The sequence below is a fragment of the Phallusia mammillata genome, chromosome 4 (assembly GCF_965637545.1).
Source record: "Phallusia mammillata chromosome 4, kaPhaMamm4.hap1.1, whole genome shotgun sequence".
In the NCBI taxonomy this organism is placed as follows: Eukaryota; Metazoa; Chordata; class Ascidiacea; order Phlebobranchia; family Ascidiidae; genus Phallusia; species Phallusia mammillata.
This window is the reverse complement of record NC_137255.1, coordinates 3,844,147-3,862,883: the sequence shown is the minus strand read 5'-3', so window position 1 is coordinate 3,862,883 and position 18,737 is coordinate 3,844,147. Positions and strand designations below refer to the sequence as shown.

The 18,737-nt window shown below is 36.0% G+C and overlaps 2 protein-coding genes across 2 annotated transcripts; both read right to left on the bottom strand.

Moving 5' to 3' along the window:
* Nucleotides 1-1,850: 1,850 nt before the first annotated feature.
* Nucleotides 1,851-10,427, bottom strand: LOC145222182 (uncharacterized). Its single transcript, XM_080088232.1, has 11 exons — nt 9,904-10,427; nt 9,649-9,747; nt 9,174-9,343; nt 7,531-8,375; nt 7,349-7,417; nt 7,054-7,145; nt 6,621-6,819; nt 4,656-4,793; nt 4,027-4,185; nt 3,303-3,450; nt 1,851-2,677 (listed from the first exon to the last, which is right to left on the bottom strand). Exons 2-11 carry the CDS (start codon nt 9,670-9,672, stop codon nt 2,560-2,562), a joined length of 1,962 nt encoding a protein of 653 aa, XP_079944358.1. The 5' UTR covers nt 9,673-9,747; nt 9,904-10,427; the 3' UTR covers nt 1,851-2,559.
* A 73-nt stretch (nt 10,428-10,500) lies between these two features.
* On the bottom strand, nt 10,501-18,377 carry LOC145222183 (vesicular integral-membrane protein VIP36-like). The gene is made up of 7 exons (XM_080088233.1): nt 18,158-18,377; nt 16,354-16,469; nt 15,720-15,911; nt 15,098-15,259; nt 14,470-14,584; nt 12,307-12,426; nt 10,501-11,589 (listed from the first exon to the last, which is right to left on the bottom strand). Exons 1-7 carry the CDS (start codon nt 18,282-18,284, stop codon nt 11,423-11,425), a joined length of 999 nt encoding a protein of 332 aa, XP_079944359.1. The 5' UTR covers nt 18,285-18,377; the 3' UTR covers nt 10,501-11,422.
* Nucleotides 18,378-18,737: the final 360 nt, after the last annotated feature.

The following is an 18,737-nucleotide window of genomic DNA, read 5'->3' as shown; positions in this document are numbered from 1 at the left end:
CGTGTGATTTGTGCGCAGTTCGGGTTCGGTGATTTTCAACAACAAGGTGTCTGGTTCTGTTTCTTTGCGCCAAGCACGTTCCGTTGTGCCGATTAAAGACGACATTTAAAAAGAAATTCAGCGGCTCAGCTCACCAGCGTTTTGATGCTCCAATTGTCTATGAAACGGAAACTGACCCAAGTTTTGCTGAAATACTTTTCCGTTGTTTTCCTGCTGCCCACCGATCACTACAAACACTGCGCTACAGGCCGTTCTGGGATTTGAAACGTAATGGTGACTGTCTAAAGCAGCCCTAGCCTAACAATGCGCTGAGACAGAGGGTATAGAGCTTCATTAAAGGTTGTGCGGCCCGCAGAGACGCTTGGACTTCAAAAGTACTGGCAAACGAGTCCAATTATTACATATTTTTAAACTGATCAATGCGTCTGATGCTAGTTTCTGCGATCTGGCAAAATGTGGCTAGAATCAAATACGAATTATACTTGTAGTTAGGCATATTTGGTAAGAAACAAAGCAAAATCACTTTGTGTTGTGCACATGTGCGGCCCGCCATCCAATTTTGACATTTATAATTGGCCCTACAGTAAAAAAAGGTTGCCCACCCATGGTATAGAAATTTCGATACCTTTCCTAATTTAGCGTTTTTATCCTTCTTTGGCGTAACCTTAGCATAAAGTACTACCTGGTCCTGTTTATCACTTGCGTCGTTTTCGGTATATTTGGTTTTGAACGCGGTATCATCTATACCGCCAATACAAAGTCATATATCGTTTAGTAGCAAGTCAAGGTTTATTCAATTGTAAACATGTTTTTTTGGTTAAAATCTAGATTTTTGAATTTAATTGATAAGATTATAATTGACCCGCAGATGACTACAAGCACCTTTTTAATAACAAACGTCATACACTTTTAGCTATATTTTGATTGGCATGTAACAATTGTGGACATCATGCAATCATTTGGCCATATTGTTTGAATGTAGGCTACTTGTTACCACACGGTCGGGGATACGACAGACATGTTGAGCCTTTGTTATGAATTGTATGTCGACGTCAGTGTTTATTACACAAATGATAATGAACATAAAACTGACAACAAACGAGAGCAAATTAATTAGAGATGAGCCAAATTAACAAGCGGTGTGTTTGGTTGAACACTTCCAAACCAGTAATATTTTCGATGGCGACGTTACTTACTAAAGAAATTCTGATAGTAAACCTAGTTTCCCTTTTAATGTCTAGTACAGAGACAACTATTGAAAAAAGAGTGTTTTGAAAAAAAGAGTGCCGGGTACTGCCTTGACACGGCCCATCCTACAAAATACGCTGCAAACGAACACAAAACACTTCAAACAACATGTTATTCCAAGGTCTGTCGGGCGTTTCCTGGCACAAGGGCAAATTTAGACAATTGAAAACTGTTTAGTATTGACATTTTATTGGCACTTCTGATCTGTTCGGGCCGACTTAACGTTCAACCTTTTTTGACAACGGAATGCTCTTTGCAACAAACTAGAATTTATAGATACATAAAACTCGGTTTTAAAAAAAAAGATATCTGAAAATATATTTTTTCATTCCCGGTCTCAACATGCTGCACTTAAAAATGTTGGTTTGTTATTACCAGGGTTTTATTAACATACAGTAAAAGTGCTTTTAGAAAGTAGAATAAATTACCTGAATAAAGGAATAGGTAAAAGGAAAAGTCAGACACTTATAAAAATCTGCTCAAATGTATGTAAACCTCAAATTAAAACAGTGTATTTACAGTTTTACACAAACGTAATGTCACCTTATTACTACTGGGTAAAACTAAAACAGAGGCCTCCTAAGATTTAATTACCAAGTATATTTAAAACGAAGTGGTGCCAGCTTTATTACTGCATTATACCCAGCGAAATAAACTCAACTTCACCTACAAAACTTAAATAGCGCCGCAATGGGGAAAACCCTATTTAAAATTTCCCCGTCCACTACAGATTTCAGGCTAGAACCTTACTTTGTTTTGGTTAAAACCTAATGCAAGTCAGCGGGTATTCTTTTGAGCCAGCAAGTTTGCAAATACTAAAAAAATTATGCTTTTCACAACAGAAAATTCATTAGCATAAATTTAGTCACAAAAATTTTAAATCTTACTTACGACCAACATTATGACTCTGTGTGATTGAAATAAGTGTTTTGTCTTAATCTGACAACTTATACCTGTTTTGCTTTAATTTTTGAAATACCCCAACAACTAATGCTAATAATGCTTTAACAATATCATGATTATATTGTGTATATGACTAGAAATCACAGCTTGAAAACTATATCATTTAAAAACGACAACAGAAGTTACAAACACATGATTCTAAAAAACTATCTAACATCAGACACCAACAATTTTACATTTGAAAAAGGTTACAGAAACAAAATTTACATTCCTAACCTATATGAAGCATAGGTGAACACAAATCATAAAAGCATGTTAAAATAAAAAGCGCATTTTGGTTGTTGCATGATTATCATACAGTTGAGTGCATAGAAAAGTTGATTAGAGTGCATTTTAAAGCACTTGGTTTTAAAAGGGCACAACAGTTGCAGCAAAGACAGGGTCTGCAGTTTCAAATGAAGTTGACCAGACGTTTGTTTCAGAACTCCAAACCTCTACAGAGCTCAGCATTTTACCATTATTCGTCCTGTGATATAAATGCAAAACAATTTTCATAAAAGGACAATAGTCTTAGCATTAGGCTACAATACACTCCAAAATATTTGCACAGCTATAAGGTTTTTAAGACAGCCTGGTGCAATAACTGCATATTTTTGTTTACATTTTGTTAAACGCCTTGTTTTCCTATTCTAGTGGTTCTAAAAGACCCCGACAATGGACAGTGGTTTCAATGGTTCACGCAGACCCCCAAAAATAAGAGATAGTTCAAGCTAATTTGCACAGGGATCACTTTCACTAATGTGAGTTTTTAAAATAGTCTGTTAGTAATGTTTGTAGGGTGAGCAACCGAACCCTTGCAAATCCCATTACATTTAATTTCCATTATGTTGTGAAAACTGAGTTTTAAAAATACCTTTTTTTAGCCATAGAATGATCAAAGTAATAACAGTTCTGAAATAACAAGTTACATTTGTTGTTGTGATATTACATTCTCTTTCACAATATTTTCTAATAGCGGTATTACTGCACAAAGGACCATAATTTATCCGCAGACTCCAGGATGCTGACTCCTGTCTTATAGTAGCCCATTAAATCCGTATTTACACATCGATATCAATGTTTCCTCCTGTTGTAAACAACAAAAATTTTACCCTCCAATGACAAAGATCTTGTTGTCCAATACACATGAACAAGAAAAACAGCGAGCCACTTGAAGTTGTGGTAGTAATTGTTCCCACTTGTTGGCTTCTGGAATGTATTGCTCAACTGTTGACATGGGTCCATTCTCTCCAAGCCCACCTACCATATTACAAGTTAAATAAACCAGTTTTAACTGCTGGACATAAGCCATAAACAGTAACATCAAGTTAATTTTTCACAGCCTTATGCAAACTTTGGGGGGTAGAGCTACTAACACAAAAACTCACGGTACAGGCTTGCTAATTTACGATAGGTGGCGCAATGGAGCATAGGCTTTTGTGAAGGCAATAATTGCTGACTCAGCAAATCGCTGACTTGGACATTTTGCCTTTGCAAACGCCTATGCTCCATTGCGCCACCTATCGAAAATGAGCATAACTGTGCCTAGAGTGCCTGTGTTTGTTGCTCTACCACTTTTGGGCTTGGCATACACGCAAGCTTTATGAGTACACCGACAGTAATTAATGTGCTGCATCGATTTTTGTTATACTATCTGATATGGAAATGTAGAAAGGCTGTAAGCTTATGTCAGTCCTTTGGAAATCCCTTCATGGATTATACTTTGAGATCTGCTATGTCTAGGCCTGTAAGGCTCATGTCAATCCATGCTCATTGTAATAAATAGATTGGTGATGTAGGTCGAATGTTAGTTATAATTAGACAAAAAAGTATCACCTATTGCATATATGTTTCCATCCAATACAACACATGCCAAACCACTTCTTGCTTGATTGAGAGGTGCAATCTCATTCCATACATCACTCCTCACATCATAACGTTCACATGACGACAATTGTTTGCTGCCATCAGAACCTCCGATGCAATAAAGTAAATCTAAAAAAACGATCCGCATATGATTTCAAACTTAAATATATGTTACTGTTGCAGAGAATATCACCAAAGCATTTAGATGTAGCTTTACTGTGCAGCAGTGTCATGTTTAAGATACACAAAACAGACATTTATAAAGAGGCTATGGCAATAAACAAAAAAAGCAAATGGAACACTTTGATGCACATGAGTAAGATTGCTACGGGACCTCACTCAGAAGCGTGTTTTTGTTACAAAATCGCTGGATAACGTCTCGCCTTACAGAGAGAAATGTCAGTTGGAACACTACAATGTCACTATATCAATAAGTTTAGCTGACTCTACAGACAACAAATCAAAGTTAGAAAGCCTGTTCACCACACATATCACACTAACTTCATATTGCTTAAGCTTTATGAAGAGGTTTAGGCATTATCAGCCATATAAGCATTTATTGCAACCTCAAACTAAAGCTTGCATGTGCAAACAGTTACCATTACAGACAACACAGGCATGTTGAGATCTTGCATGTAGCATATTCTTTATCCCTGTCCATTTGTTGCCTTTGATGTTAAACTTTTCACAATTTGACAGTGTTTGGTTGTTGCTACCACCGGTGACAAAAATGCAATCTGCAAACACAAACAAACTTGTTATTTATGGTTTATCCATAATCCACCTATTGTGCCTTCACTGTTATGCACTCAAAAACGTTTTAAGGTTCTGCAGCTTGAGCAGCTTGGTAATTTTTTTTGTGATATTGTGATGCTATGTTTTTTGTTGTTTTTTTTGCGTTATTTAAAGTCCAAACTTGTTTGCTTATTCACAGGAGTAATATAGCAACTACACATTTAAACATTACCCGTGGATGCGTAGTAAAACCAAGCCAAGTACAACCAACAAGTTAGTTCAATATGATACAAAGAACTTGCACAAACAAGAAAATTAAAAACAAAAAACAATTTATACATTTAAACTTTTCCAACCGAAGCATAGAGCATGTTTTCATTATGGACAATAAAATCAACATTTGACAATGATTCCAAAATGTAAGGCTCTAAACCAGTGATTCTCAAACTGTGCTCCGCGGCACACTAGTGTGTCGTGTGAGGTTTCCAAGTGTGCCGCGAAATCTTCTTGTTTTAAAGTGCAAACATTTCCTGGTGTTTTAGGACTTCATAATGAAAGACTGGTGTACATGGCAACGTTTCAAAGCTCATATTTTTGTTATTTGTTAATTAAAAAGCATCTTTACCCATCACAATTAGGTTGAAGATTACCATTTTTAAACAACTTTTGTTATGTTTACCTCCAAAGTGTGCCGCGGCAGAAAATTTTAGTTCTTTAACGTACCGCATGCATAAAAAGTTTGAGAACCACTGCTCTAAACCATGGATCGCCAACCTTTTTAAAGCCAAGGGCTACCTCAATATCACCAATAAGCTTGAGGGCTACCAGTTGAAAATACATTGAAAGTATTATAAAGCATACACAAAAACTAACAAGTATTTGTAAACAAGTTCCTATGTTTTATGATTTGTAGCGCGTAATCATTCCCTGCTCACAAGACCAGGGTTTTATGTGATTCCTATTAGGGATGGGACGAGCCGAGCCAGAACCCGAGTACTCGGCACCGAGCCGAGCCAGAACCCGAGTACTCGGCACCGAGCATCGCTGTTTTTAATGCTCGGTGCTCGGCCGAGCAGTTGCACAAACTGACCCGAGCGTTAAATTTGCATATTCATGCCCTGCTAACATACGAAACTTGTGTTCTAAAGGGTGTTTATGAACAAAAGCAAATGATTTTTCAAATGTATTAGATAGTGGAAAAACGCGTACTTAAAGGGCATGACAGCTTAATAAAACACCGTCGGTGACGTAAGAGATCTTGTAGAGCTAAAACGTAGAAAGGGGATTTTTTGTGATGTCATAATGCACCGAGCGTGCTCGGCCGAGCACCGAGCATTAAAGTGAGATGCTCGGTGCTCGACCAAACAGAACATTTGCGGTTTTGGCACATCCCTAATTCCTATGATTTTTTTGCAGTAAGTGGCTGTGGTTAGAAGTTTAGAAAATTAAATAAAAATGTTGCATTACTTTCAACAGAATCAACATAAGACGCAGCATGTTTTTGCAAACCACAAATGCATCTTGCTATTTTAGAACTAGTCCAACGGGCGACATAAAAGGGGCAAATTGGCAACAGGGTGCCCGTGGGCATAGGGTTGGTGACCCCTGCTCTAAACCAACAGGTATTTGACCACTAGCTCCAAAAAAATATACTCTTGGACCACTTTATTGTTGAGAAAAATGTGGTAAATTTTAATTTAGAACCTACTAATTTTATCTTTGGGGTCACTGTAACTGTGACTTGGCCAATGTTATCAAGGGATCATGGCACCAGAAAGGTCAGTAACCGCTGCTCTAAACCATTTTTTAAATGCTATTTTCATGTATACCTTCGATACTTCCAGTACCACAGTATCGTCTCACTTCCAGCATGGGTGGTATCATGTGCCATTTTGTAGGCTCGGTCAAATCCATCACTTCGCAGCTTGTGTACTGACCAGCACCCCAGTGTTTAGTGGCACCTCCTACCACATAAACACGACTTCCAACTTTTACTGCTGTTGCACCAATGCGGCCTGTGATAAGACTCTAAAAAAAGGGATATTTTTTTAGTACTGAGTTGGTAAATTTTATACATGTATAGACACTAAGTTTTTGTTAAAAAATGAGTTGCATACATGGCAAATTTAAGTAGAGAAATTTCTGTATTTATTAAAGAAATCAACTAAAAGGGGGCCTAATAACTTGCTCCTGTATCAATTTTTACTGGAGAAAAATCTTTCATTTATACATAAAAACTCTTAAAGTAAAGCTAGGACTAACCTGCAAATGCTCTGGTCGTTTTGTAAGAACGTCATACTTTATGCACTCCCGTTCTGAGTCGAAGCCACCAATGAGAACAAAAGCTGGAAAGTCTAAGGCAAAATGTGAACAACTTCAGTTTAAATTTACACCTATTATATGAAGATTATGTTGTTTAGGATCTTTTTGCACCAAAATCAGCACATTTCATCATGTAAATTGCAGATACAAAATCTTTAAAATTTTGTAGTTGCATTTTTATCAAAGTGATAGAATGTAATATAACTATAACACAAAAAAAATATTAAAAATTTACCAAAAATTTGTTTACTTCTGGAAGCAGTGTCAGGTGTAGCGTTGGGCAGTTGTAGGTCGGATGACACACCTGTACATTACATACTGGTTACTTCTTGGGAAATATTAAATGCTATAAACCAGTGAGTTGTTAATATAAAAAGCCTAAAACTTTGGGTCAAAATTTTTTTTGCATATGCTGACCTTCAAAGCGCCCACTTGAGAGGGAAAGATGGCTCAGTGGAGTGGTTGGATTGTTGTTAGCCAATGGATTTGTTTCCTCCATTTTATCTACAACAATTTTCACTTGCTCTAGCATCTCTGCTGGGTCCTGCCTGACAAGATGTTCGTGAAGGTCATCACGAACTGATTCCATATTAGGTCGTAAGTCAGGATCATTATTCCAGCACATGATCATCCACTTTTCAATTGCTTCTATGATTATTAGATCAGCATCATTGCAACACCTCTTCAATTCATCTATGGCATCACAGTCGGGGTGCTTTCCTTCCCTTATCATTTGCCAAAATGCGTCTTCTGACAGGTAGGGCATTTCACAGCTTAGAAGTACGTAGTAAATGATGGCACAACTGTATACATCTTGTTCCTTCTTGGGTCTTTTCCCTTGAAGAACCTTTTCCGGGGCTGCATAAAACAGGGTCATTTGTATACCTTCCTGTTGTCCCTGGACACGAGTTGTGGAACCAGTGTTCACTGCTAACTTGGCACTACCAAAATCTGCTATCTTAATGTGCAAATCTCTCGTTAGCAGTAAATTTTCAGGCTTCATATCTCCATGAACCAATGGTTTAGAAAATCCACAGGTATGGATATGAGCTACCCCTGTGGCTATTTCAGTTGCAAAGCGGAGACGTAGACCAGCTCTTAGATGTGGTTTGATAATTTCATCAAGAAGCAAAACTTTTAGATTTCCGCCTTCATAATATTGCATTACAATTCCAATGGATCCAGACCATTTAGTAAAGCCATACACATGAGCAATGTTATCATGGTGGGATTTCAACAGCATGTCGTACTCATGCTTCATGCTAAAACAAAAATATGAAATTCATGATTAGTGGTGAAATAAATATTTGGTTTGACAAATTTAGACCGTTTTATGAAGGTTGAATCCTTTGTCGAATTCTTTAAAGTGGGCAATAACTAAAATTACAGCTTAAAAAAAGTTATGTACAAAAGCATTACTAATTTGCCCACTTTGCACACAAAATCAGTGATTCATTTGGTTTGTGAGGCCATGAACATGTTTATCGAATGTACTGGCGGCCGCGACGTAAAAAAACTCTTTGCTAAAAATCTTTAGCCTTTTAGCCATATGCGTCAGATTTTTGTATTCCTATTGTGCGCAAACAATGCAACAAAACAGGCACCACAAGCTTCACAATATAGATTCTGACGTCATAAACAGTTAAGACTGATCGCCAGACAGTTCAGCATAATCTATGCATCAAGTTTGAATTTAGAAAATATGATGCAAACCTATTTCTTTACATCAGAAATTTTGAAACAAAAACAAACAGACAATTGGCGAACTAAGGATCTGCGATGCGGCCATCATAGCAAAAAGGTTGTGCACCCCTGGGTTAAACCAACCACACTAAGATCTTAAAATAGAACTATCCTATTATTGTAACACCACTATTTGCCTGGTAGTATTATTTGAGTATATAAGTCAAAAGCATAGAATAGTAAAACTGTTAAAAAAATTTGCCACATTATTTAGCGAAACTAAAAAAAATTTTTGGGTCCAATTCTATTCATTGCATCACTAAGTGTGACTAAACAATGTAAAAGTTATAGTGTAAAGATACATGAAAAAAACTTACTTTCTCTTAAGCATTGCCTGTTCTCTTTCTCCACCAGTAACGGAAAAACCTTTAATAGCAAGGAATCCAATACTTTTATGTTTTCCAAGAATTACACTTCCAAATCCACCTCTACCAATTTCTCCATTTCTGATATCGCATAAAATCTCATCAGCACTGTATTCCCTCCACTAAAAATACCAACGAATTAAATATTTCAACACATTCACTCAACATACAAATTTCTTAATGAGAAAAAGCTCTCGAAAAAGGTAAAAACAGATTATTCTGGGTTATCGCATAATTCATTTATTTGCATTATGTTAATAAATTCATACCATAACCAGTTGTAAGTGGGCTATTTGCATAAGACTGGAAATATTTTATCGTTTTAATAATGTTGCCCTCTGCAAACTTTGTTAAAGGAAAAACAGTGTTTTAATTGCAAGATAATCAGTACTTTGTATTATTTTTGTAATTCATGTTAAATACTTACCTCCTGGGTATTGGTATCTGCCATTACTGATCATTAATTTCTGTTTTCGGGTCTTACAACAATTACAAATTACTCCATTGCTATTACATCTTTATTAGTCTACAAAAAATTAATAAACAAACGTTAAAACTTTTTGAATTTCATTATTTCTATGTCTGCAGGTAACAAAAGGCTAAAAAATTAGGAACAAGTCATCAAATTGTAATTAAAAAATCTAAAATTGGACGATTCTTACAGATATTTACGCTACCTCACCTAAAAATCCTTCCCCAAGGCCAAGTTCACGCCCCAATCGTTGGTAAAGTTTTTTTAGGGAATTACCCTCAAGTTGGGAAGGTTGCCATTGCTTCTAAAATCCCAATTTTCCATGACAATAACTATTGATACTAAAACATTTTTAACGGAACAAAATATCTTGTCACAGCCTAACGGTGATTTTCAGACCAACGCATCTACGGACCTCTCTCTGTTTCTGCTACAAAACTTTCTATGGCAGCTTTTAATGCCTGCTATAAAACCTGCCTAAACATATTTTTTAACCGTTTTGGAACTGTAAAAGGGCCAATCTTGTTGCAATTTAAAATCTTGTAACATTGCATGGTACATAATAATTGAATAAATGATGTAGGTTATTCTAGCAGGGGTTTAAATAGTTTGTACCGTTGACACCGCATGGCCAAAATTATCTTAATTAATGTTTTACCATATCTTGCAAGTTCAGGACTTGAGGTTAAAATAGCAACAATTTGCAATTACTAATACACAGTCGAAAATAAAGCATGGATTCTTGCTTTAATTTGCCTAAAGTTGTCATTGGTTTTTACTAAGTTTATCTACTAAAACAAACAACACTGAATCCAGACTGCAGTGTTTTCAGCGAAGAAATGCTTCACACAACATGAAAAATTTGAAACACAATACTCCAAGAGATACACAAGGAATACAAACAGTGTAGGGTTGCATTACTAGTGTCACAAATGAGAAAAAATACTCTATTTGTGTTTTACAACTTCTTATTTTAAGCATAGAATACAAAACCCAGTCAATAATATTAGATAGTTGTAACATGACAAATAATTTAGATTTTCTCGTGTTGTTGGTGTAAGGCACATTAGGCTGATGAACAAATGAAAAGTTATGCTACAATTTGGTGCTGTGTTTAAATTTTGCTTTGTTAAATACTTTGTAATTAGTACACCGATCTTTTAATAAGAAAATTTATATTTATGTAACTTAATCAAAAATTTATGAAATTTGAATAAATTTGTAAAAGCTTAGCAATGCTAATTCCAATATGATAGATGCATAAATGATTACAATCTTTTTTTCTTGACCTTCCCAAAATGCAAGCAAAACCCTAAAAATTAGCAACAAAACAGATGTACTGCAATATAACATATTAAATACTCATTAAAATCACATGACATTTTTCCAAACTATCCCATTTTCACAGTAGTTTAAAATATGCCTTGCCGAATTGCTTGTCTAATTGTGTTTGGGTAGGTGTAACATTTTTTAATTGGTTTCACAGAAAACAGCAGCTTGTATATATATTTGACATTACTGAAGTAACCAATGACTTCTGTTTGTTTAGGTTTTGTCCTGAGTGTAAAAATCGAGAGGGTTTACTGCAAACACTGTGTTTTGCTGTCAAAAGGTCCAAACGTTATGCAGAAAAAGGTAGCATGGTATTAATTGCTTTTGTCGCTGTTCAAATTGCAATAAGCTGGATCCAGTGCCAACAGTTTGTGAAATGCATGACGGATTTACTGTGTCAGTAAAATCGTTTTCTGTTTTGTTCTTGACGCTTCTGAAACACGACGTAGCCGACTACGATACAAATTCCGGCCCCCAATAAACCGCAAATGATGATGAGAAGCATTTTCGAGCCCGAAACAGATGAATTTCGATAATCTCCTTTGCCGTCATCATCCACATTGTCTGTAATAAATATTCACTTTTGATAAAGCAAAAAGTGGCAAAACAGTTAATATTAACATTTTCACTGATGATGACAATAGTTTTGTCGAAACGTTTGTTTTAATAAAATGAATACGTTTTACTCTACGTCGCTGGCAATTTGCTTTTTATTACAGCTGTTATTCAAGTCCGTGTCTTGTGTACCTAAGTTAATATTAAGTTTATCAAAAACTAGTGGAGGAATTACATGCTTGGGATTATCGATGCTTGTGTATTTTTTTGGGTTCAACATAAACAAGTAGTGCTAGTAATGGTCCATGCCTAACTAAATGAACATTACCATGCCGAATTTCCAAGCAGTACCATGTGGCACCGCATAGGTTGGAAAAATCTAGCCTGCATTTCAATCTAAAGTTTTTCCCGGAACTGGGCTACACAGGCTCAGTGGTAACACACCGAAAGTCGAAACACAAGCACAGTTGCCTGCCTTGTATGCTACACATGTCAGCTTCGTAGTAGGGTATAGCCAGATAGACCAGTATCAGTTAAGATGAACATAAATTCATAACTGTGATCAGCCCTAAAGCGCTTATGCAGACAAGCTATCACAGACCAGTTACAAATGCACATTTTAACATGATGACTGATCGGATAATTTAACATGTACCAATGTTCATGTTTATTGGCTGTTAAATATATTCTGGGCAAAGCTTTGTCATCTGTAGGTTTTTTCCTTACCTATTGGAGGTTTAAGAAATTTGATGCCGGGAAGCACAGTGGCCCAATCTTCTGCTTCTTCCTCTGGTGTGCGCTGTATTTCAAGTTGGTAGGTCTTTATGCTGATCAAGTCGTGGTTGTCTAAAACACAGAAATCATTCTTATGACATTTAACTTCATTTTTAGCTTGAAAATTGTAAGATGATATAGGTTTGTGTTATTAAAATGTGTCGAAACTCTTTGATAATACAGTCAGTTCTGATCCATAATAAATGTAATAATATAAATATACATAAAAAGCGACAGACTTTATTATTCAAGCGTTTCGGCAAATGCTTATGCCTTCATCAGTGATATGAGGGGTCACATTAGTTACTCAAATTTATCATGAGAAACCATGAGAACACAATAAAGAATGACAAAAAGGTGCAAAACAAGCGACGCTTAAAAATGGCAGATAAAATAGGGATGCAGCAGTGACATGAAGTTTAAATCTTAAAGCATGTCGCTTTTTACAGATATATATTTGGGCCTGTTATCCATGTGTATGTGTTCCAAATATAACATTGTTTTTTTTATGAATTGGGCCTAAAATGCAGGGTTAACAAAAAAGTACATTAGGTAGGTGAATAATAAAATTTTGCAAAGATGGCCAGTGAAACACATTAACATTAAACACTTTTGATTATTTGAAAATTTAACTGTATGCATAGGCGCCGAGTTTAAATTTTTTCCGGGTATGCCATATTATATGACGTCATGAAATACCAAATTCATTTTCTGTCGCTACGTAGGGTGAGATTACGTTAAAGCTTGCAGTATATAAGTTTACACACCACATATCCACCGCCAGGCCCTTCTGCTAGTGTTGCAATTCAACGCATGTTTCTGCCCAGTAACACCGCGTTACACATTACAAAAAATGGGACCCACTTGCCGAAATTACGGGGAGGGGAACAATAAAGATAAAAAAGATTTAGCTCGGACGCCCCCTTACGTCGCAAATTACTATAATTTGTAAACATTTATTTTCTCCGTAATAAATATTATAAAAATGCTTGGTTTCCACGCAACAAAGCGCAAACATTTCTAGCCTAGCCATTATAAAATCGTTTTATACGTTTTAAAGTCGCTTGTTTCGTTTACAACGTTTAGCCTATTTAACGCAGTAAATATTATGTGACGCATTAATTTTAAAGTTTAGTGTACTTCAAACGATATCCTGACCTGCCAGAAACTTTCAACATGCTAAAACGTTGATTTTTGTAAAAGTACCAACCTTTGTGACGTAACAATAAGCGTTGTTGTTTTTTTCAGTTAAAACTAGAGAGTCATGTCCTTCCGGTAGAGGCATTTAGAAGTTAGAACTGTATTCTCATAATTTAGTGCACAAACGCCAAACTTTTATCACGTGGCTGTTGGCGTAATAGCCGGGGCATCGTCAGCGCCAATACCTTTGTTGTGCTTTTACCACCATTTAATGTTTAAATTCCAATGCTTCTTGAAGACGTTACAATTGCAATGATTGTAATGAATGCGAATAATTCATGGGTTGTGAAACAATAACCGTGATTGAAATGAAATGCGTCTGTTACTTATTGGTTTGTATCAGAATAATTTCCACAAAGCATATAACGCATGACTAGCGTTGGTCCAATTCTCGGGTATGCGGCATACCCGAGGTTTTCGTCCGGGTATGCCGCATACCCGGCATACCCGTGTTCGGCGCCTATGACTGTATGTATGTAAAAAAACACAGCAAAAACAATGTTGATCGGAACAACAAATAGGATGTTATACTTGTGTTGACAAAAACTGAAGCCAACGAATTCATACTGGGGGAAATATGATAACATGTCATAACGTAAACAAATCGCACAGTACCAGGAGGATGTAAAGATATTGACATAATAATATGAACCTAAATGTAAAACATCATTCAACTATGTGAGTCACATTCCAATACACCAGAATGTATAATTTATCCTTTAACTGACATAGCAGACCAACTTTCTTTATCCCAAGTGACGTTAATCATTTCACATTCACAATTAAACTGCTTTGTTGTAAATTAAATGGTGTTTGCCACTAGAAATGGCAAGGCATGTAAAGGAACACTAAAATGTTGGTTAAAAAAGTCACACCAAAACCTTTGATAACAAGTAAGTAAGAGGAGAATTTTACCGGCTAAATCTCCAGTAGCTGCTGAAACTCCAAAGAAGTATCCGCTTGGTAACATCACTCCAGACACATCCATACATTCCCTCCATTTGCCCTGGTTGTCAACATCAATTTGTATCTACAAGGTAAACACATATGGATTAGGGTTAGTGCAGATATGAACATAAAAGTTTTGAACAATAGTGTTTGACAACTTATGGTAATTTACTATTTAAGCCAGTATGATTTAAGCCTCCTTTCATAAAAATTGTCTGTAACCAAATAAGGTGTAGAAACACCCTAGCTTGCATTAAATACCTATTTTTTTCAACTGCATTCTTTTTTTTATCAGCTTTTCAAATTGATTTTCCTTGTTCAAATTTTTATCTTAAACCAATCTTGGCGCTTTTGATTCAAAACAAAGTTACTATCTACTTAGATTTCACATAAATAACCCTAATACAATTACAACCAGTAGTCAGGCACTTCATTAAAAGATCACAGACCGACCATTTTTATGCACAAATATCATACATTTTCCAAATTAAACACAAAAATCCATTAGTCCATCCTAAGATACTAAATGTTTTGTGTGGTAAAAACAAGGTTTAAGTCCTAATAAAATTTCGGACAATAAATACAAATAACTTACGGTCAGTCTCTGTTTAACGTATCTTATTGACATGAACGTATCATAATCCTTGTTTCGGAATGAAGCCAAACATGACCCAATCGAGTTTAACCTCCCGTCCCCCATGTGGTCATATTTCATAGAACCATTTCCAATCATTGCAGATATTTGTGGAAAGGTGACCTACAAGTGTATAAAAATGTTTTTTTAATGAAGAGGTTATTAGGTTTAATCTATGTTTCTCAACAGTAAGGTTTTCTTTGAATCTCGTTAAGCTACTTAACATAAAAATCAATCACTCTGTATAGCGTTATGCAGCAATTAGAAGCCCTAGAATTGTCTACAAATAATGCAAAAAGAATGTCCTCTTTTTATTTACTTGTTTTTTTGAGTTGCTTGTAAATGAAAATATGTAAAATTTTATTGTTATTAAGATGTAATAATACACAGTCAAAAATATTCTTACAACTGGATTTGTTATTCTGAATTCAAGATTCTAGAATTCCCAGTTATTCTACTTCGAAAATTCCTACAAATGATGTAAAATGTAAATGCAATCCAGAAGGGGACCCATAACAAAGTTTTGTATATAATATTGACACACAGTAATCCCTAATAACCAGATACAACTTAATACACTTACAGCCTGCTGGCCATTCTTATATGTGTCCAGAAATATTGCAAGTCCGCGAAACTCATCGGTACTCCCAAATACTGGACCAGGAGTCAGACGTTCCCGTGTATACCAAAATGTCATTCCATCAGCTGCCAGTGTTCGACCCCCTCCATGAACTTTAAAGTGCACATGGGTTTCCCAGTCCCGCAAAAAGCATGGCTGAAAAATTACAATAAAAAATATTGTAAATTTTCTAAACTATGAAGCTGACATGTGCAGCATACAAGACAGCCAAATCTCTATTTGATTCAACTTTCGGGGTTCACCACTGAGCCTGTGTAAGTCCAGAAAAGACTCATGTTGTGGGTTCGAATCCCACCGCAGGCTAGATTTTCTAGCCCATCCCTTGCCTTATCAGAATGTCTGGGTGATGGCTTGATTCGATGTAACGGCTTTAATGGGCCTGGCGAACTATGATATATTGTCTAAAAGTCTACCAGGCAAGGTTTGTTATCATACACAAAATATTCCAGTTATAAGGAGTGATAATTTGCTAAGCTTTGCTCGCAGTTAATTAAAACATTTTCTCAACTAAAGATAGGTTACAGATGGAAATTCAATACAAGTATGGAATTTGTGATTTACGAAATTGTGTATTTACCTGTTTGTTCCATACAGAGCCCAGCTGTCCTTGATGGTTAGATGTTAATCGAATAAAGTTATTTGTTATCATTGCGTTGTCCCGAAAGTCCCAAAAAGGCATTGTCATGCCATTACCTTAAAATAAAATAGGTTGTAATAGTTTAATTCAATCAGCTTTACAGACCTACAGAAGACAGAGGGTTTGAGCACAGTCTTAGCCAAAAAATGTTATTTACAAAACCCAAAATCTTACTTCTGGCATTAATTGACGGGGAAAAGCAGACATTATATGTATGTTCCTTCAGTATTGTTAGGGTTAATGAGGTTTGCAAACGGCCAGGATAAGCACAATAGCAAAATCCCACAAATCGCAATCTACTGCATTAATTGTACACTATTTCATTATACACCAAACTTAGTTTGATGCACTTTTATTATGGATGCCTTGGGTAAAAGAATATTATTGTACTTAAGTAGATATAAAGCACTTAACACAGACAGGCTTAAGGTGCTAAAATAACACACATAAAGTGGATTTAAAGAATAAGTGACCATAAACATCTATCTAAGTCTCCACAATGCCATTAAATGTATTTGTCAGTCAGTGTTCAAAAACCAATGAAATTGCTTGGGTGAATATAGACTACAGTCGCTTTAAAGTTGTGCCATGGTATAGAGAAGTTGAGTTTATTTCGCCAGGTGAAGCAAATCGCAGCAGCACAAATGGGATAAAATAATCACCAAGCTGGAAATAGCTGCGCACTGAAGACGTTATAAAGTCCAACAAAGTTGAGGGCACAATTGGTAGGTAGATGATAAATGCGCTGCAGCTAGATTACTACAAGTTGCTTAATGGCCCAACGCATTATACTCATGAGTGCGTTGTGCTTTTATTTGGAAATTAGGTTGCTAATGAAAGAAATCTAATTGGTAGTAATGGGACGAGTTCCCGGTACTCGGCATTAAACGATTTCAGTGGTATCGATACTCTACTCGGTATCAAATATTTTGACTCAGTTTTTGATACCAACATGCAAATACCGAAGGCCAGTTTACACTATAAGAATGTGGGCAACTTTTTGCTAATATATATTAGTGATGGGACGGGTACCCGGTACTCGGTATCGAACGATTTTAGTGGTATCAATACTCGTACTCGGTATCGAAATATTTTGTCTCAGTTTTCGATACCAACGTGCGAGTACCGAAGGTCGGTTTACAACAAAAGAATACAGCCAACTTTATGCCAATATTTGCTTTGGACAGCATAAAATCGGGAAAAAGTTCCGCCAGATTACGTATATTTTTTTCGCTATCACGTGGTGATTACATTTTTGTACCCCGACCATGTCAGACAAATTAGCCAGTGATATACAACTAAGCACAACAATGTACTTAAGTACTCGGTAATCGTACTCTGTATCGAAGGTATATTCATGTGATACTCGTACTCGGTATCGGTACTCGCTTCAAAACCTGGTATCGTCCCATCACTAATATATATATATATATGCATCGGACAGCACAAATCGAAAAAAAGTTTTTTTCCACTATCATGTGGAGATTACATTTTTCTGCATGTGTGTGCGTGTGCCTGTACCCCAGGCATGGCAGATAAAATGGCCAGTGATATACAACTAAGTACAATACTATACCTAAGTACCCGGTATCGGTACTCACTTCAAAACCTGGTATCGTCCCAACACTACTAATTGGTTTAAAACAAAGGGTTGAAGCAACATTGCTTAAAACATGCAACAATATATGTAGCAAAGTCTTTGGAAAAAAATCATACAAACCTGAATATAGTTTTATAGTTTTACCTGAATATGGTTTCACCAAACTATGCTCTCGCTTCAGAAAACCACCTTCAGGAGCTGTTTGACCTCGGATAATATTTACCAAGCAGAAGACAACAATTAAAGTCCTTAGTCCACAATCCAACATCATCTTCCTGATGTTATTTAACGGATAATGTGTTGGTTGCAAAGCAGACCTTACAAAGCAATACAGTTGTACTAAACCTGGATACAAAAAAATAAAGTTAAAGTTTTCACATTGACTGAAAATGTGTCATATTATTTAAAGAGTGCTTCATAAATGCTGTCAATAAACTAGCATGCAGTTTTTTGACTGAAAAAATTACATTTTAATTTTAATTCTTATTGGCAATATCTTTGATGGGTAATATGTTTGAAATTAAACAGCTAAACCAAAACCACAAAAAAGCTTTATTTCTATTTTCTCTTAATTATTATTAGACAGACGAAATTGCAGAAACTGTTTGGTCACGTCTAAAACTGCGGACCCACTTGGCACACTTCTTGCAAGTATAAAAACTACGGTCCCAATACTATATCTAGTGTTTGGACCGCCTCTTGCATGGAAAAAACATGGGCCAAT

Coding starts and splice junctions, on each gene's coding strand:
- LOC145222182 (XM_080088232.1), bottom strand. CDS start 9,672: ATGGCAGATACCAATACCCAGGAG. Junction 8,376..9,173: donor CAGGCAATGCTTAAGAGAAA/GTAAGTTTTTTT, acceptor TTTTTGTTTTAG/CATGAAGCATGAGTACGACA. Junction 3,451..4,026: donor TGGAAACATATATGCAATAG/GTGATACTTTTT, acceptor GTAATATGGTAG/GTGGGCTTGGAGAGAATGGA.
- LOC145222183 (XM_080088233.1), bottom strand. CDS start 18,284: ATGATGTTGGATTGTGGACTAAGGACTTTAATTGTTGTCTTCTGCTTG. Junction 15,912..16,353: donor GCTCTGTATGGAACAAACAG/GTAAATACACAA, acceptor GTAATTTTTCAG/CCATGCTTTTTGCGGGACTG. Junction 15,260..15,719: donor ATAAGAATGGCCAGCAGGCT/GTAAGTGTATTA, acceptor ATACACTTGTAG/GTCACCTTTCCACAAATATC.